This window comes from Rhincodon typus, chromosome 17, assembly GCF_021869965.1.
Source record: "Rhincodon typus isolate 14 chromosome 17, sRhiTyp1.1, whole genome shotgun sequence".
Classification (NCBI taxonomy): Eukaryota; Metazoa; Chordata; class Chondrichthyes; order Orectolobiformes; family Rhincodontidae; genus Rhincodon; species Rhincodon typus.
Genome location: NC_063348.1, coordinates 613,441 through 639,417, shown reverse-complemented (window position 1 = coordinate 639,417; position 25,977 = coordinate 613,441). Strand labels below are relative to the sequence as shown.

Below are 25,977 nucleotides of genomic sequence, written 5' to 3'. Positions count from 1 at the left end.
GGCCATTCAGCCCCTTATGCTTGCTCTGCCATTCTAGCTCATGGCTAATCATCCACCTCATCACCCTTTCCCACGATTTCCATTTCTTGATGTCATTAGTATCTAGAAATTTTTTGATCTTTGTATTGGACTTGGTGGTCTTTCTTACTGATCAATGACTGAGCAACCACAACCCTTGGTGATTGTGAATTCCAAAGATCCATCATCCTCTAAAGACATTTCTCCTCATCTCAGTCTTAAATGACTTATCTTTTATTCTTATACTCTGTCCCCATGGTCTAGAAGCCCACCAGACTCAACCAGGCAATGGCCAAATGGTATTTTCACTAGACCATTAATCCAGAAACGCAGCTTATATTCTGGGGACCTGGGTTCGAACCTGCTGTGGTGGAATTTGAATTCAATAAAACTGGAAATTGTGGAAATAAGAACTCATTGATGACCATTGTTGATTGTCAGAAAAACCCGTCTGGCTCACTAATGACCTTCAGGGACATCCTCAGCTGATCTGGCCTACATGTGTCTCCAGACCCATAGGGGTGTGGCTGACTCTCATTTGTCCTCTGAAATAAGACAGGAAGCTGCTCCGTTGTATCAATCGTTATGAAGTCTCACTGAAGAAATGAAACCAGACTGATCATCCAGTGTTGATCTAGGCACTGGCAATGACAACGGCAGAAACTGCTCTGTCAAACCTGCAAAATCCTCCTCACTAACACCTGGGGGTTAGTGCCAAAATGAGAGAGCTGTCTCACAGACTTGTCAGCAACAGCCTGACATAGTCATACCCGTGGAATCATACCTTACAGACAATGGCCCAGACACCACCATTGCCATCCCTGGATACATCCTGTCCCATCATCAAGACAGACCAAGAAGAGGTGGTGGCACAGTGGTATACAGTCGGGAGAGTGTTGCCCTGGGAATCCTCAGCATTGACGCCTGACCCCATGAAGTCCCTTGGCTTTCAGGAAACCTCCTGCTGATTACCACATATCATCCTCCCTTGGCTAATGAATCAGTATTGAATAACACTTTGAGGAAGCAGTGAGGATGGAAAGGACTCAAGATGTACTCTGGATGTGGGATTTCAATGACCACCACCAAGAGTGGCTTGGCAGCAGCACTACTGATTGAGCTGGTTGGTCCTAAAGGACATAGCTGCGAAACTGGGTCTGTGAGGGATCCAACAAGAGGGGATATAAACATACTTAGCCTCATTTTTACTCACCGGTTGGCTGCAGATGCTTCTATCCATGGGAGCATCAGTAAGAAAGACCACCACACAGTCCTTGTGGAGACAAAGTCCCACCTTCACATCTCTATCGTGTTGTGTGGCACTATCACCATGCTAATTGGGACAGACTTCATCCATGAGGCGCTGTGGGCCATAAACAGCAGCAGACTTATATGCCAGCATAATCTGTAACCTCATGGCCCAGCATTTTCCCCACACAACCATTTCCATCAAGCCAGCGGATTAACCCTGGTTCAATGGAGAGTGCAGGAGGGCATGCCAGGAGCAGCACCAGGCATTCCTAAAAATGAGATGTCAACCTGATGAAGCTGCCACATAGGGCCACTTGTAAACCTCACAGCATAAGCAGCAACTGATAGACAGCTAAGTGATCCCACAACCAACGGATCAGATGTAAACTGTGCAGTCATGCCACATCCAATCGGTAAAGATAATGTTCAATTAAACAACTCACCGGAGGAGGACACTCCACAAATATCCCCTTCCTCAATGATGGAAGAGCCCAGCACATCAGTGCAAAAGATGAGGCTGAAGCATTTGCAGTAATCTTCAGCCAGAAGTGCTGAGTGGATGATCTATCTTGGCCTCCTCCAGTGGTCCCCACCATCGCAGATACCAGTCTTCAGCCAATTCGATTCACTCCACGTGATATCAAGAAACAGTTGGAGGCACCGATACTGCAAAGACTATGGACCCTGACAACATCCTGGTAAAAGTTTGAAGACTTGTGCTCCAGAACCTGTTGCTCCCCTAGTCAAGCTCCTCCTGCAACACTGGCATCTACCTGACTGTGGAAAGTTGCCCAGATATGTCTTCCACACACAACCGAGCAGGACAAATCTAACCTGGCCAATTACCGTCCCATCAGTCTAGCCTCAACCATCAGTAAAGTGATGGAAGGTGTCACCAACAGTGCTATCAAGCAGAACCTGCTCAGCAATAACCTACTCAGTGATGCCCAGTTTGGGTTCTGTCAGGGCCACTCAGCTCCTGACCTCATAACAGCCTTGGGTCAAACTTGGACAAAAGAGCTGAATTCCAGAGGTGAGGTGAGAGTGACAGCCCTTGACATGAGAGCTGCATTTGACCGAATGTGGTATCAAGGACCTCAAGCAAAACTTGACTCAATGGGAATCAATGGGGCAAATTCTCCATTGGTTGGAGCCGTACCTAATGCATAGGAAGATATTTGTTGTTGTTGGGGGGGTCGGTCATCTGAATTCCAGAATGTCTCTGCAGGAATATCTCAGGATAGTGCCTTAGACTCAAACATCTTCAGTTACTTTATCAATCACCATCTCTCCATCAAAGGGTCAGAAATGGGGTTGTTTGCTGAAGATTACACAATGTTCAGCATCAGATACTGAAGGAGTTCATGTTCAAATGCAACAAGATCTGGACAATATCCAGGCTTGGGCTAGCAAGTGGCATGCAAATGCCAGACAATGGCCATCTCCAACAAAAGACAACGTAAACACCGCCCCATGACATTCAATGATATTACGATCACTGAGAATCCCCACTATCAATGTCTTGGGGGTTGCCAGTGACTAGAAACTCAACTGGCCTCGGCATAAAAGTACAATGGCTACGTTACTTACTTACCCATATTGTTCTGGGATGCGTTGGTTAGTGCATTAGCCATGGGAAATGCAGGGTTATAGGGACAGAGTTGGGGGATGGGTCTGGGTGGGATGCTGTTCGGAGGATTGGTGTGGACTTGCTGGGCCAAATAGCCTGTTTCCACACTGTGGGGATTCGATATTAAAAAAATCACAGCACCTTACAAGCGCATAACCACTTCCATCTAGAAGGACGGGGCAGCAGATACATGGGAACACCACCCCTAGCAAGTTCCCCTCCAAGCCACTCACCATCCTGACTTGGAAATATATCACCTTTCCTTCATTGTCGCTGGGTTAAAATCCTGGAATTCCCTCCCTAACAGCATTGTGCATCAATCTATAGTACGTGGACAGCAGCAGTTCAAGAAGGTAGCCCACTACCACTTTCTCAAGGGCGACTAGGACTGGCAGTAAATACTGGCCTAGCCAATGATGCCCACATCCCATGAGTGAATAAAAAAAATCAGATCAGGCCTTTCTGTTTCTTAACTTTGCCTTAAAAAGATTATTCAATACATGTCATGGTATGCCCTGACTGTTGAATCACACTGTTCGCCTTTGGGCAGTACGGATTCGTTCTTCATCATTTCCAGTGACCAGCACCATTCCACCTGCAAATGAATCTGAGGTAAATGTTAATCTTGAACAGATTAGAGAGCTAGTGAGAGCATCTCCTGACTCCCCTTGAAATCCAGGTCAATCACCTTATTATCCTCACACTGACCAGTCTCTGGTTTCACAGTAACTGTCCCTCTCTGACCATAGAGTCATACAGCATAGAAGCAGGCCCTTTCGTCCACCATGTGCTGACCAATAAACACAAAACTGTACTTATCCCATTTACCTGCACTTAGTCCATAGCCTAATATGTTCTGGTATTTTAAGTGCTCATTCAAATGTTGCTAGAGTCCCTGCCTCCCTCACCCTCTCAGGCAGCGCATTCTATATTTCTACCATGGCTGGTGAAAAGAATGTTTCCTTGAATCCCGTCCAAACCACTTACTCCTCATCTTAAACTTATGCCCTTTGATATTAGACGCATCTGCCGTGGGCAAAAGATTATCACAATCTACCCTATCTAGTGACTTTGTATACCTCAATCAAATCCCCCCCACCAAGCCACCTCTTCTCCAGGGAAAACAGACCCTGCCTATTCAGTCTCTCCTCATAACTAAGACTTTTCATTCGATGCAACATCCTGGTCAATCTCCTCTGCATTCTCTCCAGTGCAGTCACATCCTTGTGGTGACCAGAACTGCACACAGTATTCCACCTGTGGCTTAGTCAATATTTTATAAAGTTGTAACACAGCTTCCTTGTTTCTATATTCTACACCTCAGCTAATGAAGGCAAGCATCCTGTATGCCTTCTTCACCACCCTGTCTACCTGTGCCGACACCTTCAACAACCTACGGACTTGTACATCAAAGACCCTTTGTTCCTCAGTACTCTCTAGAAACCTGCCATTCATTGTGCAAAATCCTTCCCTTACTAGAACTCCCAAAATGCATTACGTCACTTATCAGGATTTAATTCTATCTGCCCAATTTACCAGCTGATCAGTAATAGACTGTAGCTTGAGATCATCCTCCTCACTGTCAAAAATGCCACCAATTTTTGTGTTGTCTGCAGACTTACTAATCATATCTTCTACATCCAAGTTATTAACGTACGTAACAAACAACAAGGGCTCCAGCACTAGTCTCTGTGTTACACCACAGGTCACAGGTTTCCAATCACAAAAACAACCCTCCCTTTGCCTCCTACTTGCAAGCCAATTTTGGATCCAGTTTGCCAATTTGCTTTTGATCCTACAGACTGTTACCTTTTGGACCTGCCTTCTATGTGGGACCTTGTCAAAGATCTTATTGAAATCCATGTAATTCATTTCAACCACGCTACCTTTGTTAATATATTGTCACCTTTTCGAAAAACTCAATTAATTTGACAGGATCTACCTCTAACAAATCCATGCTGACTATCCCTGATCAATCCTGCCTTTCCAAGTGTTGATTAATCCTGTCCCTCTGAATTTTTTCCAACAGTTTCCCTACCACTGATGTCAGACTAACTGGTCTGTATTTACTTGGCCTATAATAAAAACCAAAAGAACTGCAGATGCTGTAAATCAGAAACAAAAACAAAGTTGCTGGAAAAGCTCAGCAGGTCTGGCAGCATGTGTGGAGGAGAAAACAGAGTTAACGTTTCGGGTCCGGTGACCCTTCCTCAGGACTGATGGCGGCTGAGAAAACGTCAGTTTATATGCAGAAAATAGGGAGGTGGGTGGGGTAGGGAGTAAACGATAGGATAGAGCCCAAAGAGAGAGAAAGACAGTTGGACAGACAAAGGAGTTGCTAACGATCAGGCTGGGAGGGTGAATGGTTGTTAACTGTTAGTGACTAACAACAGGGGGTGTGTAGTGGCAGGCTATGTGGTAACAAGCCTGGTGTGTGGGGTGGGGGGCTGGGACATGGGAGAGTTTAGGCCCTAAAATTTAGGATAAATTTTGCAGATGCTGCCAGACCTGCTGAGCTTTTCCAGCAACTTTGTTTTTGTTTTACTTGTCTGCTTTCCTTCTTGAACAAAGGAACCACATTAGCTTATCCTCCTGTCATCTGGCTTTTCACCTGTGGTGAGCAAAGTTTTAAGTACCTTCACCATAGCCCCAGTAATCTCCCTTGCCTCCCATAGCAGCCTGGTTTCACAATAACTGTCCCCACACTGACTAGTCCCTGGTATCACAGGAACTGTCTCCACACCGACCAGTCTATGGAGGGTTTGGTGTCAGTAAATGTCTGAGTGGTGTGATACAACTGCCCTAACTCAATAACTGTGTGTTGAGCAGCCTCTGGAGTTAATGTATTTAAAGTTTTTGAGAAGATTTGTAGCTCGGGTTGTGGATGAGGTTGTAGACATGCTCGCTGATCTGGTGGATTTGGTTGCAGACGTTTCGTTACCCTTCTGGGTCATTGTCAGTGCGCCTCCGGTGAAGCGTTGGTGTTCTGTCCCACTTGTTATTTATATGCTTCGATTTGCTGGAGTGATTGGTATCACTTCCAGTTTTGTTTCTCAGTGGTTTGTACATAGGGTTTAATTCAATGTGTTTATTGATGGAGTTCCGGTTGGAATACCAGGCCTCCAGGAATTCCCTGGCGTGTCTCTGTTTGGCTTGTGCGGTCACATTCCTGGAAGCCTGCTATTCCGACCGGAACTCCATCAATAAACACATTGAATTAGACCCTGCGTACCAACCACTGAGAAACAAAACCGGAAGTAATACCAACCATCCCAGCAAACCGAGGCATATAAATAACGAGTGGGACAGAACACCAACGCTTCACTGGAGGTGCACTGACAGTGTTATCTAGCAGGGTGACAAAACGTTTGCAACCAAACCCACTGGCTCAGCGAACAAGTCTACAACCTCGAGTTAATGTATTGCTGAGCTCCAGTTGTTTATCTGTATTCCTTTACTCTTTCTAAAAAATGTGTTTATTTTTACAGGCTTGCTCCTCAAACAAATCCTCGAAAATGTTACTCGTTCAATAAATGAGACCAATTCCACTCCCCGTCTCAAAATGATCATGTACTCAGCGGTGAGTCACTTGAAATTGAAGAGGATCAAAATATTCAGTATAAATGATGGATAAGATTAAAACCGTATGATGATATTATGGTTAAAAAGCCACATTTCATGGTGTTTACAATCACATCAGCATGGAATTGATTGGCAGTATTAAGCACACCAAGATTAATCAAAGGTATTAAACATTATACAATCAACTTTGTTCATAATATCACCATTGTTGGTATCAGACCCATGGAGATTGACAGTATTGCTCACACTGTTATTGATGTGAAACACACTGCCAGCGGCATTATTAAACATACCGTGATCATTGTCCATTGAGATCCAAGCCAGTCAATGAGACCAAAACCAAGACACCTTTCTTTCTACTTAGAGTTTATTGACTGCTTAATCTTACAGGTCCTTCCACACATTTGTATTATCTGTTCCTCCTTGTGATCTAACCAGTTAATTCATTAATCTACTAATCATCTTTTGGAGTGCAAAACTTGAGTATTGCTGAAAAAGTATTGCAGTGTACTGCACATGTGAGAATTGGAAGCTACATATATTCGTACACACTGCCCTGCCCTTTGCAGGCAGAAATGACAAACATACACAATGTGCTGTTTCAACTCAGAAAAAACGGTGACAGCCATTCTCTGATTCTTTGATCAGTCAGGGTGAACCTGCCTGGTTTAAAATTTAAACAAAGCTTATCAGTCATCATCTAACTGGTGCATTCTCCAATCAGCACTCTCCCCTCATAGAGTATAAATGTTTTATCTTCCCCTTTACATTGATATTTCTTATAAATTGTCCTGATGAGTATAAGACAAAAAACTTAAGCAAGTCTTTTTATCAGCAATATTTACCTTAATAAAGCTAATCTGTCGTACAATTTTTTCATGTAATTTTTCACATACCCTCTTCTTCTTTTTAATGAAAAATGGCGTTTAATCATAGTGACCCAAACAAATGACATTTTTTTTCACATTCTTATTGCACCTTGCACCACCAGGTGTCACTCTTCAAGGACCTCCAATAGTTTGGTGAAACAAGTCCTTTTTTTTGTAAAACAAAGTGACAACTAGTAATTTGTATCAAGCTATGTTTTATTTTGGAAATATTTTTTAAAAATTTTCTTTATGCTGACACAGGTACAGACTGTAAATATATATACCTACACGCTGTACTTGCACCAGTGTTTCAGCAACTAATGTATGTTTAACTTATCTTTATTCTCTTAGCTTTCCAGCCAACAGACAACATTGATTATTCTTTTCCTCCAAGCATATGAAACCCTCATCATAACCAAATAGCCATCTCGAAGCTTCACTTAAAAGAACTAGTTACATACCTTTTGGGTCACCTAAGGCTGGAAACTTGATTGTTCATTTTTCTAACTTCAATTTCTTTAATATTGTTTTATTTGCTTTCAAGGTGCCCTCAACAGTATCATGTTTCAATGTCGTACTCTATTCCAGTGTGTCATAACTGGCATCAGATCTAGGCTGAGTGTATAACCAGTTTAACTGTCCAATCAAACTTCTTAATTGGTCTGTTTCTCCTTTGGATGCAACACAGCTTCCTGTGAGGACCTGGCCTAGTTTGTCAGGGTGCCGTTAACATTTTTCTAAGTGAGACTGTTCATCCAGAGTCAGTTCTGACTTGTTCAGTTTTATGTTGAATTCTTTTTATTTTAAAGCCCCTGAAGCATGACTTCCTTTTATTTTACCATAATTCATTCAAATTCTGTAGAACTTCCCCAATCATTACCATGCATCATAAAGATGCCTGCCACTTTCTCTTTGTGATTCCCAATAGAACATTGCTGGATCTATTTTAGGTTGAATACAACCCATTTTCAGCAAGATAGACCTAACTGAGAAATACCATACCTTCAGTATAGCATTCAAACCCATAACACATTTATTTAATTTTCATAACTTCCATTCTAATTTGCTGCTTCTTTAAATTGATTCAAAACTAATTTTCTTTGAAATTTCTCATTTGCAACAATATGTCTTTCTATACACATTGACTTACATTCCTAGGAGAGTTTGATAAAGGAGCTAAGAAGATCTTTTTTTCCATAGTGGGAGAATCCAACACTTTAATCATGGAGTTCCTCTTCAAAACCCAGAGCCACCAGTCTGGCTTTATCTCTGTGTGCCCCATCAGGGAGCACTTTTTTCTGTGCTATCCATTAGCCTGGAGTGTTGTGGAGGCAGGTTCAATTGAGACGTTGAGGGCATCAGCTGGTTATTTAAATCAACACAACTTCTAATTTGTTTGTAGCCACTAAGGTCTCTTAATCATAAGGGCTTCTACTTCTTGGAGTAGCCCAACCTGTTCCATAGTCTCTCTTCTCTCTCCCCCCACTCTATCTTCAGCATTTTTGTGGCTATAGTTGGTTCTGAAGAAGGGTCACTGGACCCAAAATGTTCTCTCTTCTATCTCTCTACAGATGCTGCCAGACCTGCCGAGTTTGTCCAGCAATTTCTGTTTTTGTTTCTGTTCCACAGTCCTTGTTCTTGTCAAACAATGAACTTTTCTGTCTCATTCTGGATGACTACAACAAGATCTTCCCCCTCCTATCATCAGAACGCTTGCTACTTTTTCTAGCCTTTCACATCTTTACCTCATTTTCCCCATCCGTGAATCTTGCCTCCTGTCCATCATTTTCCACTTTAGGACAGGGCCATATGCTGCTGGCTTCCCCTATAATGGTGCCATTGCTTCATTCACTGGCCCTTCTGGTTTATATGTTATTTTGGTGCCAACGTTTGCTGCTGTCCTCTGAGCAAATAGCCTTTTCCTGCATCTCTGTTTCACATATTTCATACTCAATCAGCCTTTCACATGTCATAATCTGGTCCTCATAATTGTGCAACAGTTGTGTATGTGAAATGCATGATGCCTCATGACTTTGACTGACTTATTCAGATCCTGTAAGTGTGTAATTGGTGCCAACTAAACTTGACATGTTACCTAAGTGTTTGGTTACCAAGCTATAAAAGGATTTTTTCCATCACTTTACCTTTCCGCTCTTTCTGTAATATGTCTCCTGGATTACAACTTATTTTTGATAACATTATGCGATACCGTACGGCTTAGTGAATTTTTCTTGAAACCTCAGCCCTGATAAATACCCTTGTCCCTGCATGCAGGGCATTCAAGCACTTGGAAAAAAATGAGCTAATTGTCATCCCTTCTCAAATTAAGTGATGATCACTTATTGCTGAAGGAGGTTTTGATTTTCTCCCAAAAAAGAACTGAAACGGACTGTAGCCTGAACTGATTGCAGTAAGTTCTTCCCATGGTCTATCTTAATTAGAGCAGGTGTTAATTTACAACGTGGTCGATCCACTTGGATTTTATGATCCATTTCCTCTATTATATTCTGATTTTTTTTTCACATTTTATCATTTAAAGGGACCTCCTCTCTCGTGTTCATTACTACAAGGATCCAGTTTTCTCACACATGTTCATTATTGGCAGATTATCCCTATTGTCAGTTAGGAACTTAGCCAGAGTCACCAACCTAGTCCCTATCAATTTCTCCGTTACCTCATTCACTATTACTCTTTTCGTGATATGTTATTGTAGGTGGTCTCAATCTCATTAGCATGTCTGTAGATTGCAAGACCACATTTTTTTCCTTGCTTCATGCCTTTGAGTTCAGTGCTACAACTTAGATTAAGTCTTTTGCTAGTGGGATTCACGTACTGGGCCATGATAGTGTCCTCTTATTTTTTTAAGGTATATCAAATTTATCACTGATCACTTCTGTGTGTTTAGTGTACTTATTGTCCCTTAGTCCTGCATCCTTTTGAAGGTTAGGAACCTAGGATTAGGAGTGGGCTCTGAAATAAAACAAAGAATTGCAAATGTTAGAGATCTGAAACAATTATCTTAGAACTGCACCAACAGTTTCACCACCCATCTTGTCAAGTGAAGCATTTCATTGAATGGCAAAAAGAGTAGGCTTGAGGTGCTGAATAGCCTACTCCTGAAAGGAAAACAAATTTCTGCTGAAACTCAACACATATGGCAGCATGTGTGGGAAGAAAGCATAATCAGCATTGAATCCAGTGACTCTTCTTTTGAATAAAGATGCTGCCAGAAGATAGGTGGCTAAACTGTTGGTGCAGTTCTAAGATAATTGGGCTTTCTATTCCTGTAGACACCTATGTCCTATCGCTGAGAACGTTAAGATTTTAATTAGAGAAGTTAGATCTACATAAATGAAAACAACAATGTTTGGATTGTATAAATTGTAAATCCACTGAGTTTCCAAAAAAATTGCCTTGTGCTCCATATCCTATTTCATTTGAACCTTTCTCATAAACAGCCTACTCAATTTTTATCCTTGACACTACATCTCTGCTGATCAAGTGGTTTACCCAGCTTTGTTTCAGAAAATCATCAATGTTTTAAGTTATTTCCGGATGTTGTCATTACCAAATAGGAAGCAGGTAGAACTCTCAAGTCCCTTAACCTTTCTTAGATTCTGTCAAAAGCAAGTATCAATGTAACGTTTTAACTAATCTACTACAGATACTGTCCAATACAGCATAGTTAAATGAGTACATAAGAAATAAATTCATTGCAGGCTGAAGCTTCTTGTAATTAGTACAATTCCTTCTTTGTGATATGTAACACCATCTTCCCCTTTCAAACCATTCCTGGTGTTTAAAGTTTTGAAAAAAAACATCTTTTTTTAGTTTGGAGAATTTAATGCATAATAGTATCTAAAACACTTGTTGACTATAGCCTGGGCATTCATAATTCATAGATCATAGAATCCCTACAGTGTGAAAACAGGCCCTTCAGCCCAACAACTCCACACGAACCCTTGGAGCTTCCCACCCAGACCCATCCCCCTATAACCCACCTAATCTACACATCCCTGAACAGTATGGGCAATTTAGCATGGCCAATCCACCTAACCTGCACATCTTCGGACTGTGGGAGGAAATAGGAACACCCGGAGGAAACCCACGCAGACACAGGGAGAATGTGCAACTCCACACAGGCAGTCACCCGAGGGTGCAATTCATTTTTCTGTTATAGTTCCCCAGTTCCTATTCTCTATTATAGATTTTTTAACAGTAGTATCCCTGTCCCCCTTTTAGTCATTATAGAGTAATAGAGTCACGGAAACAGACCCTTCAATCCAACCAGTCTATGCTGAACATAATCCCAAACTATACTAGTCCTACTTGCCTGCTCCTGGCCTATATTTCTCCAAACCTTTCCAATTCATGTGTCTATCCAAATGTCTTTTCAAAATTGTAATTGTACCCGCATCCACCACTTCCTCAGAAAATTCATTCCACATGCGAACCACCCCATGTGTAAAAAATTTGCCTTGCATGTCTTTTTTAAATCTTTCTCCTCTCACCTTAAAAATGTGCCTCCTAGTCTTGAAATCCCTCATCCTAGGGAAATGACAACTACCATTAACTCTATATCTCTCATTATTTTATAAACTTCCATCAGGTCACCTCTCACCCTCCTACACTTCAGCGAAAAAAGTCCTAGCCTATTCAGCCTTTCTTTGTAACTCAAACCTTCCATACCCAGCAACATTCTGGTAAATCTCTTCTGAACCCCTTCTCGCTTAATAGTATTCTTCCTACAACTGGACGACCACAAATGGACACAGTATTCCAGAAGAAGCCTCACCAATATCCTGTACAACCTCAACATGACTTCCCAACTCCTATACTCAAAGGACTGTGCAATGAAGGCGAGTGTGCCTTTTTAACCTTTCTAACCACTCTGTCTATATGTGAAGCTAACTTCAAAGAATTATGTACCTGCACCCCTAGGTGCCTCTGTTCTACAACACTGCTCAAGGCCCTGCCATTAATTGTATAAGCCTTGCCCTTGTTTTTGTACCAAAATGCAATACCTCACATTTCTCTAGGTTGAACTCCACCTGCCATTTTTCAGGCCATTGATCCATTTGATCAAGATCCCTTTGTAATCTCAGAAAACCTTCTTCACTGTCTACTATGCCACCAATTTTAGTGTCGTTCATAAACTTACTAACCATGCCTTCTATATTCTCATCCAAATCATTTATATGAATCACAAACCAAAGGGAACCCAGAACCAGTCCCTGTGGAACACTGCTGGTCAGAGGCCTCCAGTCTGAAAAGCATCCCTCCACCATTATCCTCTGTGTCCTGCCATTAAGCCAATTATGTATCCAATTGATAAGCTCACCCTGAATCCCATGTGACCTAACTTTACTAATTATTCTACCATGCAAAACCTTGTCAAAAGCTTTACTAAAATTCAAATAAACGTCTAATGCACTGCCATCATCAATCTTTTTGGTAATTTCCTGAAAAAACTGAATCAAGTTTGTGAGATTTTCTTTGCTCAAAACCATGCTGCCTATCCGTAATCAGTTTTTGCCTCTCTGAATGTCCATAAATCCTATCTTTTATAATCACCTCCAACGATCGAAGTTAGACTCACAAGTCTATAGTTCCTCAGTGTCTCCTTACAACCTTTCTTAAACAAAGGTAGAACATTAGCCACCTCCTGTCATCAGGCACCTCACCCGTAGTTACAGATGATGCAAATATTTCTGCAAGGGGTCTTGCAATTTCCTCCCTTACTTCCCACAACATTCTGGGATACATTAGATCAGGTCCTGGAGATGTATCTACCTTTATATTTCTTTAAGACCTCCTGAACTTCCTCTCTGTAATGTGAACTGTTTTTAAAAAGTTTATTTGTCTGCATTCTCTAGCCTCCATTTCTTTCTCCACAGTAAAAACTGACACAACATATTCATTTAGTATCTTTATGTTCTTCTTCCGTATGGTCACTTTTAACCTGTATCTAGCGAATGTTGTGCCCTTATTCAAAAAGGACTGCAAACAGAAACCTGGGAATTATAGACCAGTAAACTTAACATCTGTGGTGGGTAAGTTACTTGAGAAAATTCTGAGGGATAAGATATACATGCATTTAGAAAGACAGGGTTTGATTAGGCGTAGTCAGCATGGCTTCGTGCGTGGGAGATCATGCCTCACAAATTTGTTAGAATTCTTTGATGAAGTGACCAGGAAGGCTGATGAGGATAGGGCAGTAGATGTAGTCAACATAGGTTTCAGTAAGGCTTTTGATAAAGTTCTGCATGGTAGACTGCTCTGGAAGGTTAGATCGCATGGAATCCAGGGAGAGCTGACAAATTGGATAAGAATTGGCTTGATGGTAGGAAGCAGAAAGTAATAGTGGAAGGAGGCTTGTCGGACTGGAGGCCTGTGAGTACTGGTGTGCCTCAGGGGTTGGTGCTGGGCCCATTGCTGTTTGTTATCTATATCAATGATTTGGATGAGAATGTACAAGGCATGATTAACGAGTTTGCAGATGACACTAAAATAGGCAGTATCGTGGACAGTGAGGAAGGTTATCAGACATTGCAGCAGGATCTTAATCTGCTGGGGAAGTGGGCTGAGAAATGGCAAATGGAGTTTGATGTAGATAAATGTGAGGTTTTGCAATTTGGAAAGTCAAATTAAGGTAGGAGTTTCATGGTGAATGGTAGGGCCTTAAGGAGTGTAGTGGAACTTAGGGACCTTGGAGTTCAGGTGCATGGTTCTCTGAAAGTGGAGTGTAGACAAGGCAGTGAAGAAGGCATTTGGCACACTGGCTTTCATCAGGCAGGGCATTGGGTATAGAAGTTGGGAAGTTATGTTGCAGTTGTACAGGATGTTGTGAGGCCGCACTTGGAGTATTGTGTTCAGTTTTGGCCAACTTGCTATAGAAAGGATGTTATTAAACTGGATAGAGTGCAGAAGAAATTTATAAAGGATGTTGGCAAGCCCCAAGGGACTGAGTTATAGGGAGGTGTTGGAAAAGCTAGGACTTTTCTCTTTAGAGTGTTGGAGACTGAGGGAGAATCTTATAGAAGTGTATAACATCATGAGAGGCATGGATAGGGTGAATGCACTCAACTTTTCCCCAGAGCTGGGGAATCAAGGACTAGAGGACATCAGTTTAAGGTAAGAGGGGAAAGAATAAATGGGAACCTCTGGGTCAACTTTTTTATACAGAGGATAGGATGCGTATGGAATGAACTGCCAGCAAAAGTGGTTGAGGTGGGTACATTAACAACATTTAAAAGGCATTTGGACAAATACATGGATAGAAAAGGATCAGAAGGATATGGGCCAAGTGCAGGGAAATGGGATTAGCATGGGTGGACATTTTGGTCGGCATGGACCTGTTTGGGCCGAAGGAACTGTCTCTATGCTTTAGGAGTCTATAACTTTATCTTGTAGACAGTACAAACTGCTGCTACTGAGCATTGGTCATAGATGGAGTGGATGTTTCTGCTTGTAGTACCAATCAAGCGGGATGTTCTGTCCTGGATGGTGTCAAGCTTCTTGAGTGTTATTAGAGCTGTACCCATCCAGGCAAGAGGAGAGTATTCTGTCACACTCTTGACTTGTGCCTTTAGGAGTCAGGGGGTGAGTTACTTGCCGAAATGAGTTCCAGTAAATCATTTTAAAACTGCAATATCATCTTCCACAGTTTTCAAGGCTTAAAGTAGTATCTGTTTCATTTTTTGATCCATAGTCCAAAGTAACTAGCTTTTACACTAATGACACTGTTGAGGCCATACCTGTATTTTCCCTTTGTGAAAATGTACCTGTGTCTATATATATAATATTCCTAGTTAGTTTGCATTGTTCTCCTCCATAGCAATTCTTCTCCATAGTGCCTCTTCTATACCTATTGCAGTTGGCAGTATTAAACAGACTGTGTTATACTATATTACAATTACAATAATCAATGCCATTGAAAACCACTCAATGGTATTAGACACTATGATCAATAGTATTAAATATGTCTCATGTTGTTATTAAACTCAGCCCAGTTGGCAGCATTAAACACACCGTTAAGGGTATGAATGCACTGTGATTGGCATTATCAAACATGTCCTAAGCTCCATATTAAACATATCAGTTGCATATTAAATACCTCTATTAAATGAGGAAGGGTTGCACATCATGGGGTCAGTGCTGTTGTAGCACTGCACTGTCAGATTCATAGAGATGTGCAGCATGGAAATAGAGCCTTCGGTCCAAGTTGTCCATGCCAACCAGATATCCAAATTAAATCTAGTCCAATTTGCCTCTGACGCTCAGGGAATATAGTCCCACCCTATAACAGCCTCTCCCTATAGGTCAAACCCTCCAACCCTGGCAAAATCCTTGTAAATCTTTTCCGAACCCATTCACATTTCACATCTTTCTTATAGCAGGGAGATCAGAACTGAACACACTAATCCAAAAGCGGCCTAACCAATGTCCTGCAGAGCCACAACATGACGTCCCAACTCTTCTACTCAGTGCACTGATCAATAAAGGCAAGCATCTCCTTCACTATTCTGTCTACCCGTGACTCCACTTTCAAGGAACTAAGAACTTGCACTCCAAGGTTTCTTTGTTTGGCAACACTCCCCAGGACCTTACCATTAAGTGTATAAATCCTGCCCTGATTTGCCTTTCCAAATTGCAGCACCTCACATTTATCTAAATTAAACTCCATCTGCAACTCCTCGGCCCATCTGATCAAGGTCCCATTGTACGCTGAGGTAACCTTCTTCGCTGTGCACTACACCATGAATTTTGGTGTCATCTGCAAACTTACTAACCACACCTCCTATATTCACATCCATTGATATAAATGACAAAAAGCAGTGGATTCAGCACCAATCCTTACGGCATATTGCTGGTCAGAGTTTGCAGTCTGAAAAGCAACTCTCCACCACCAACCTGATCTCTCCTACCTTTGAGACAGTGAGGTATCCAAATGGCCAGTTCTCCTTGTATTACATGTGATCTAACTTTGCTAACCAATTTATCATGCAGAACCTTGTCAAACATCTTACTGAAGTCCATATAGAACATGTCCACTGGTGTGCCTTCATCAATCTTCTTCATAATTTCCTCAAAAAAGTCAATTAAGTTAGTGAGACACGATTTCCCGCACATTGAGCCATATTGACTATCCCTATCGGTCCTTGCCTTTCCAAATACATGTAAATTTTATCCTTCAGAATCCCCTCCAACAACTTACCAACCACGGATGTCAGGCTCAGTGGTCTATAGTTCCCTGGCTTTGGGATCAGTGTAAGGGAGTGCCGCACTTATGGACGGTCAGTGCTGAGGGAATGCTGCACCGTCAGATGGTGTGTTACATAAGTGCTTCATTTGCCTTCTGAAATGGATGTAAAATGCTCCTTTATTCTGAACTATTCAGTGCCATCCATGGTGGAGTAAAATGCTCAACAAATGCATAATTTTTCATTTAATATACTATGCTGCGAAGTACTGATTTTTTGTTTACTCATGGAACATGGGTGCCACTCGATGGGCCAGCATTTATTGCTTATCCCTAACTGCCATTAAGAAGGTGATGGTGATCTGCCTGTTCGAACTGCTGCAGTTCATGTGCTGTAGGTTGACCGTAATGCTGTGAGGGAGGGATTTCAAGGAATTTGACCCAGCGACAGTGCATCTTGTAAATAGTACAGACTGCTACTACTGAACGTCGGTGGTGGAGAGAGTAGATGTTTGTGAATGTGGTGCCAGCCAAGTGGGTTGCTTTGTCCTGGATGGTGTCAAACTTCTTCAGTGTTGTTGGAGCTGCACTCATCCAGGAATGTGGAGAGCATTCTATCACATTTCTGATTTATGCCTTGTAGATGGTGGTCAGGCTTTGGAGTGTCAGGGGGAGAGTTACTAGCTGCAGTACTTCTAGCCTCTGACCTGATCTTGTAGACATTGTATTTATATGATGAATTCAGTTCAACTTTTGGTCAATGGTATTCCCCAGGATGTTGATAGTAGGGGATTCAGTGATGGTAACACTGTTGAATGTCAAGGGGTGATTGTTAGATTGTCTCTCATTGGAAATGGCCATTGCCTGGCATTTGTGCGTCATGAATGTTACTCGCTACTTGTCAGCTCAAGCTTGGATATTGTCCAGGTGTTGCTGCATTTAGACATGGACTGCTTCAGTATCTAATAAGTCACAAATGGTGCTGAACATTGTGCAAACGTCAACGAACATCCCCACTTCTGATATTATGATGGAGGGAAGGTCATTGAAGAGGCAGCTGAGGATGGTTGGGCCTACATCACCACCTTTGAGGAACTCCTGCAGAGATATCCTGCAGCTGAGATGACTGACCTCCAATAACCATAACTGTCTTCCCTTGTGCCAGGTGTGACTCCGACCAGCGGAGAGTTTTGATTCCAGTTCTGCTAGGGCTCCATGATACCACACTCAGTTGAATGCAGTTGTCATGTCAAGGGCTGTCACTCTCACGTCACCTCTGGAGTTCAGCTGTTTTGAACTTAAGCTGTAGTGAGATCAGGAGCTGAGTGTCCCTGGTGGAACTCAAACTGGGCGTCACTGAGAAGGTTATAGTAGAGGGCGTACTGCTTGTTGCACTGTTGGTGACACCTTCCATCACTTTACTGATGATCAAAGGCGGTAATTGGCTGGGTTGAATTTGTTCTGTCTTTTATGTACAGGACAGATGTGGACAATTTTCGACATTGTTGGCTAGATGCCAGTGTTGTAGCTGAAATGGAAGAGCTTGGCTAGAGGAGAGGCAAGTTGTGGAGTCTTGAGGGCTATTGCTCAAATATTGTCAGTGCCAATAGCCTTTGCAGTATCCAGTGTCTCCACCTGTTTCTCGATATCAAATGTAGTTAATTGAAATTGCTGAAGAATGGATACTGGAGATCTGTGGAGGAGGCCAAGATGGATCATCTACTTGGCACTTCTGACTGAAGCTTGTTCCAAATGCTTCAGCCTTATCTTTTGGACTGGTTTGATATAGAATATTGGAGCAGGAACAGGCCCTTTGAGCCTGCTCTATATTCAATATGATCATGGCTGATCATCCAATGGAGAATCCCAGCCCCGCTGTCTGCCCATATCCTTTGATCCCTTTTGTCCTAAGTACTTGTTTACAGTTGAGTTGGCTGGTTTCATTGATGATGAGAATATCTGTGGAGCCTCCTCCTCCAGTGAGTTGTTTAATTGTCCACCACCATTCAATGACTGGATGTGGTAGGACTGCAGAGCTTAGATCTGATCCGTTTGTTGTGGGATTGCTTGGCTCCTATCACTTGCTGCTTATGCTGTTTGACATTCAAGTAGTCTTGTTTGGTAGCTTCACCAGGTTGATACTCTATTTTTAGGTATGTCTAGTGCTGCTCCTGACATGCCCTCCTGCACTCTCCATTGAACCAGGGTTGATCCCTGTCTTGATGGTAATGGTACAGTGGGGAATATGCCGGGCCATGAGACTGCAGATTATATTGGAGTACGATTCTGCTGCTGTTGATGGTCATGAATGCAAAGTCTTGAGTTGCTATATCTGTTCAAAGGTGATAGTGCCACACACCATGATGGAGGGTATCCTAAATGTGAAGGCACAACTTTGTCTCCGCAAGGACTATGCAGTGGTCACTCTTACCAATACTGTCATGGACAGATACATCTGTAGTAGGCAGATTGGTAAGGATGAGGTCAAGTACAGTTCTCCCTCTTGTTGGTTCCCCACCACCTACCACAAACCCAGTCTAACAGTACATCCTTTAGGACCCAACCAGGTTGATCAGTAGTGGCACTGCCAAGCAACTCTCGGTAGTGACCATTAAAATCCCCCGCCCAGAGAATGTTTTGTGCCCTTGCTACCCTCAGTGCTTCCTCAAAGTGTTGTTCAGCACAGAGGAGTACTGATTCATCAGCTAAGGGAAAATGGTACATGCTGATCAGCAGGAGGTTTCCTTGCCTATGTTTAGTCTGAGACCACAAGATTTCATGGGATCCAGAAATCAACACTCTCCCGACTGTATACCACTGTGCCACTACCTCTGCTGGGTCTGTCTTGGACGGGATGTATCCAGGGATGGTGATGGTGGTGTCTGGGTCGTTGTCAAGTATGATTCTGTGAATGTGATTGTGGTCAGGCTGTTGCTTCACTAATCTGTGAGACAGCTGTCCCAATTTTGGCAGTAGCCCCCAGATGTTAGTAAGGAGGACTTTGCAGGGTCGACAGCGCTGTTTCTGCTGTTGTTGTTTCCAGTGCCTGGGTCAATGCCAGTTTATCCAGTTTCACTTCTTTGTTGAAACTTCATAGTGATTGATGCAACGAGTGCCTACTAGGTGATTTCAGAGAGCAGTTCAGAGCCAACAATATTGCTGTGGCTCTGGAATCACATGCCAGACTAGGTAAGGATGCAACTTCCTTTCCTGAAGAACATTAGAGAACCAGATGTGGTTTTCATGGTTTTTTAAATTCTAGATACTGAGTACTCATTCCATCTGCCATGGCAGGACCCAAATTACATGGGTATCTGGATTAATAGTAATACCACTGGACCATCACCTCTCTGGGGTTAGTTCTACATGCTGGGTCCAACAGGGATTGAGACAGGGCCTATGTCCCTGCAGTTTGATTTTGGTTTGGAAAGGGTATGTGTATATGGGAGGCTCCAAGTCCATCCATTGGCTGTCTGTCAACCTTAGGCACATGGTTGAAAAAGGAGGACTTGTAGTTGTACTGCAGCCTGACTCAGTTCCAGGGGAGAAAGGGATTCGGAAAACAATTTTTAACCGTTTTAAAAAATGTATTCTTTCCACAGCATGATACAACACTTATAGCACTTCAGATGGCATTGAATGTGTACTCTGGCATCACTCCTCCCTATGCTTCCTGTTACATGTTTGAGCTGTACCAGGAGAATGATGGGTGAGTTCTGTGGAGATTCTGAAACACTCACTGCTGGCTGTCCCTTACTGATTATAACAAGGTCCACTGGCGTTAACACTGTCTAACTATCTGTGACAAAGCTTAACTCGGAGAAACAAACTATTTACAATGACCATTCACTCCAGGTCCACCAGCAACAATTAATAACTCCTGACTTCTAACTGGCGAGTAGCAAAGTTCTGTTAGCAGTGTTCCTGTTGCCTATTCTGTCTGAACCTGACTGGTCTCTGCAACACAAAGAGGTACTTCCACACCTTGTGGTTTTCCAACCCCTGGGCAATGTCCTTCCAGGACTCCCATAATTGTATGCCTGCACCAGTCAGAGACTTTATGCTGCCCTATAGGCACTTTGGCACCTCTCACTACCACTCATCAGTCACACTTCTGCTACTACTCACCCATTATCCCTCCATGTGGCTATGATGCGGTGAAGCGCTCCCTCAGCACTGACTCCCCCCGACAGTGTAGGGCTCTCTCAGCACTGACCTCTCCCAACGGTGTAGCGCTCCCTTAGCACTGACCACCCCCCCGATGGTGTAGTGGTCTGTCAGTACTGACCCCCTGCACCCCCCACACTGATCTCTGCCAATGGTGTGGTGCTCCCTCAGCATGGACCTCCCCACCTCCGATGGTGCGGTGCTCGCTCAGAATGACATTGTAAAATACAATTTGACAGTTAAGCATTTAAGGTAATTTGATACCCAACAACCAAAGTCTTAGGCAAAGAAAGAGAAAATTGATAGGGAGGTTCAGGGACTTAAACCCAGAACTTGGAAACAACATGGAGTGATTAGACCTGGAGATATTGTAGGCATTGGTGTTGTGTCCATATTTCAGTATATGACGGGACTGGAGAAGAGTCCAGAGGTACAGCTGGAAGAACCATGAATTCCTGTTTTTCTGACTATCCAATGGGTGAGCATTTCTGCTGCAGATTCTCCAGCAGCTAGTGAGCTTGTCAGTGTGTTAGGCAGCCTAACTACTGTCACTTGTTAGATTTATGTACTGTTGTCTTTTCCTTCAGTTCCATCTGAGCCACGCTGACCAGAAATTTCTCTCTCTCTCTATGTGTGTGTACTTTCTGCAGGTCATTCACATTGGACATGTACTTCAGGAATGACACTAGTATTGAGCCTCATTTGCTTGCTCTGCCATCCTGCTCTGAGCACTGTGCCTTACAAAAGTTTATCCAAAACACCAAGGATCTGATCTCTGACAATCGAGATGAGGAATGCAAGTTTGCCAGTCAAGCCAGCTCGAGTATTCTGACAGGTAACTTACTGACCCAGCTTGTTTTAATTCAGTTGTAGGATGTGGACATTGCTGTCTGGGCACAGATCAGGGCCACTGTTGTGGATCAGAGCTGGGAGAGATCAGAATTAGGTCCAGTGGTGCCTATTTTCACTGTTTGGCAATGGAAATGAATTTGAAATGTAAGAGCACCATTTTGGTGCCAGATGCTACATCAGTACTAGTCAGTATTAGTGAGGGTGTTAGTGCGTACCTCATCAATGTCCATTGACAATGATAATCCAATACTGATCATGGTATTGAGTGTAATGCTGATGTAGCCTTAGTACCCCCATTCTGGAACTGACCAGCTCTCACCCTCTGAAGCTGTCACAGCTGAACACGGAAGTAGCAAAGAGAAAGACACCACCAAGATTATTATATCATCAACTTCATACACCTTAATTTCTGTTTGATTTCTTCTTGTTTTGATTCTTCAGGTGTTTGCCTTCCAAAGTTATTTAGAATGTGAAGATTTACAGGGAGTAGTGTGTCGGTAATTGCAGTTATGGAGGTCTTGTGACAGTGAATCTACTTGTGGGACAGAAGCTCCAGGTTCAGAGGCCCTGTCAAGATTTGCTGACCACGGAACATACATTATGACATTGACAAACATGTTGATTATCAAGCTGTAAATCTTTCCAATGCACCTATGGCAGACAGGTAGAGTGGGAGAGTCTCCTAGTCAACCAAAACTGCGTTGCAGAGTAACTACCTTACCCCACATTACCCCACTTGCAGGTACTTAACATGAGCAAGTATCATCCCTGTTTCAAGGGGCAATGGCACACTCACTTACATACCCACAGACTCTCACATACACTGTTATAACATGGAGACCAGACAGCCAAACCAAATCAGATTCTGTATTTGCAACACAGAAAAATTAAAATACTTAATGATCTTCAAAATTGACATCAATGGTTCCTCTCCAGACTTTTTAAAAAAAACAGCCCAGACTTTATGAATAGCCAATACTAGACACTAGGTTTATAGCTGAAACAAAAGACTTAACAATTTATTAATAATACAGCAGTTTCAGCAGAGCATAAACAACAGGTAATCTAATTAATGTCTATGATTTAAACCCAATCCTCCTTATTTCTCACCCCCCACTCTCTCACAAAGGCAGAGAGATGAATAGACGCAGTTAAGGGATAAATCATAAGGGAAAAAAAGATGTAACTGGCCATTACACTTAAGCAGATTCTATGATCCGTAATATCACAGGTTCATGGAATTGTATCTCGCTTGGTTTCTGAAGACAATGGCCAATGCACAGAGCTTCCAGTAGGTCTGAGGAATATTTCATTCTTCCAAACTTTCAATAAGTTGATAATGAGACGCCAACCAGGGAGCAATCAAATCTCTGTCCTGTAGCTATGGGTAGCCATAACCCTTCTGACAAAAACACTGTTCCAAACAAATGGAAACTCTGGCCTCCCTGACTGTCTCCCCACAATGTTCCAGTTAAATTCAACATCTGCTATCTGCTTGAACAGACTGCCTGAGGAGTCGATGCGTATATAGAGCACTTCTAAGAAGAATCGAGCTGCAATTAACTTCCAGGTCAGACCGTGAACTGCTCGACCATGTCCTGAAGCAAACCAGGTACTACAGCGACATCACCTTCCTTAGCACCTGCCTACGGAACCAGATCATCCCCAATGGACTACAATCCACATTCAAGCCTTCCCAATTTGGCCCCAACCGTGACAATATCTACACTCATGGCATTGAGATCCTTCAGAAGCGTTTCTCCCTGCGACTCCTGAAACACACACTTGCAGCAATGCGCCGGCATCTCCAGGCACTACAATCAAGCCTACCCCAGCTCAGAGCCTCCCTCTCCCAGACCTGCAAAGGACCTCTCCTGTTTTTCATTCTTCGTAGGATCCACAACCTGAACTCACAATTCTACTCAGCTTTATTGGACACTAAAAACTGTAAGTACAGTAAACTTACTGGTGCCTACCACCCAAAACGGGCTTCCTCCACCCCCCAAATCCCCAGCCGTACCTAGGACCTTCCCCACAATGCGTCCGCCACCATTGGCCATGAGGCCACTATCGGAGAACCCACAGATGACGTCACATCCGCCACCGTCGGGTTCCCCACTTCCGGGACAGCAAACACCATCGCTGCCATTGCCACCGACACTGAAGTCGCAACCACCCTCACCGCTACTGCCGCCGCCTACCCCGCTCCTCCTACCGCCGACGCGGACGCAACTCCGCCCACCGCTGACGCTGGCGCAACTCCGCCCACAGCCGACGCCAACGCAACTCCGCCCACAGCCAACGCCGACGTCGACGTCGCTCCGCCCACTGCCTCCACAGCCAGCAGCTCCAGAGGAGACAGCAGCACCCAGCCCTGCCGAGTCTTCACCATCCCCCCAGGCCTACCCCTTACTGAGGATGAATGGTCAGTCCTCAGTAAAGGGCTCACCTTTGTCCCCCTCCACCCACAGATCAACGAATACCGCTCACGCTTGGACATAGAGCAGTTTTTCTGCCGCCTCCGCCTCCACGCTTACTTCTTCAACTGTGAACCTAACCCTCCCTCTACTGACCCCTTCTCCTGCTTCCAACACACCCCTTCCTCCTGGACACCACCCCAAGGCCTCCTACCCTCCCTCGACCTCTTCATCTCCAACTGCCGTCGAGACATCAATCGCCTCAACCTCTCCACCCCTCTCACCCACTCCAACCTCTCCCCCGCAGAACGTGCAGCCCTCCGCTCCAATCCCAACCTCACCATAAAACCCGCGGACAAGGGAGGCGCAGTTGTAGTATGGCGCACTGACCTCTACATCGCCGAGGCCAGACGCCAACTCTCCGACACCTCCTCCTACCGCCCCCTTGATCATGACCCCACCCCTGAGCACCAGACCATCATTTCCCAAACCATCCACAACCTCATCACCTCAGGTGACCTCCCACCCACGGCCTCCAACCTCATCATTCCCCAACCTCGCACTGCCCTCTTCTATCTCCTTCCCAAAATCCACAAACCTGAATGCCCTGGTCGACCCATTGTCTCCGCCTGCTCCTGCCCCACCGAACTGATCTCCAACTATCTGGACTCCATTTTCTCCCCCTTGGTCCAGGAACTCCCTACCTATGTCCGTGACACCACCCACGCCCTCCACCTCCTCCAGAACTTCCAATTCCCTGGTCCCCAACACCTCATCTTTACCATGGACGTCCAGTCCCTCTACACTTGCATTCCCCATGCAGATGGCCTTAAGGCCCTCCGCTTCTTCCTGTCCCGCAGGCCCGACCAGTCCCCCTCCACTGACACCCTCATCCGCTTAGCCGAACTCGTCCTCACCCTCAACAACTTCTCTTTCAATTCCTCCCACTTCCTACAGACAAAGGGAGCAGCCATGGGTACCCTTATGAGCCCAAGCTACGCCTGCCTCTTTGTAGGTTACATGGAACAATCCCTCTTCCGTACCTACACCGGCCTTAAACCCCACCTCTTCCTCCGTTACATTGATGACTGTATCAGCGCCGCCTCGTGCTCCCACGACATCATCCCTCACACCCCGTCCACGCAATAAGAACCAAAAAAGAATCCCCCTCGTCCTCATGTACCACCCCACCAACCTCCGGATCCAACGCATCATCCTCCGACACTTCCGCCATCTGCAATCTGACTCCACCACCAAAGACATCTTTCCCTCTCCACCCTTATCTGCTTTCTGGAGGGACCACTCTCTCCGTGACTCCCTTGTCCACTCCACACTCCCCTCCAGCTCCACCACACCCGGCACTTTTCCCTGCAACCGCAGGAAGTGCTACACCTGCCCCCATACCTCCTCCCTCACCCCCATCCCAGGCCCCAAGAAGACTTTCCACATCAAGCAGATGTTCACCTGCACATCTGCCAATGTGGTATACTGCATCCGCTGTACCCGGTGTGGCTTCCTCTACATCGGGGAAACCAAGCGGAGACTCGGGGACCGCTTTGCAGAACACTTACGCTCGGTTCGCAACAAACAACTGCACCTCCCAGTCGCGAACCATTTCAACTCCCCCTCCCATTCCTCAGACGACATGTCCATCCTGGGCCTCCTGCAGTGCCACAACGATGCCACCCGAAGGTTGCAGGAACAGCAACTCATATTCCGCTTGGGAACCCTGCAGCCCAATGGTATCAATGTGGATTTCACAAGTTTCAAAATCTCCCCTCCCCCTACCGCATCCCAAAACCAGTCCAGCTCGTCCCTGCCTCCCTAACCTGTTCTTCCTCCCACCTATCCCCTCCTCCCACCTCAAGCCGCACCTCCATCTCCTACCGACCAACCTCATCCCGCCCCCTTGACCTGTCCGTCCTCCCTGGACTGACCTATCCCCTTCCTAACTCCCTACCTACACTCACCTTTACTGGCTCCATCCCC

At 44.2% G+C, this 25,977-nt stretch overlaps 1 protein-coding gene across 3 annotated transcripts in view; it reads left to right on the top strand.

The window, feature by feature from the left end:
• LOC109917294 (lysosomal acid phosphatase-like) overlaps positions 1–25,977 on the top strand; it is a 68,298-nt gene that overhangs the window by 30,788 nt on the left and 11,533 nt on the right. The window contains exons 8-11 of one of the 3 annotated variants that reach the window (XM_048607135.1): positions 6,388–6,479; positions 20,155–20,261; positions 21,370–21,554; positions 23,075–23,518. In XM_048607135.1, the coding sequence (XP_048463092.1) occupies positions 6,388–6,479; positions 20,155–20,261; positions 21,370–21,554; positions 23,075–23,518 (828 nt within the window). Of the gene's footprint in view, positions 1–6,387; positions 6,480–20,154; positions 20,262–21,369; positions 21,555–22,012; positions 23,519–25,977 lie in introns of those variants that run through there. The other 2 variants (XM_048607137.1, XM_048607136.1) reach the window with 2 other exon arrangements.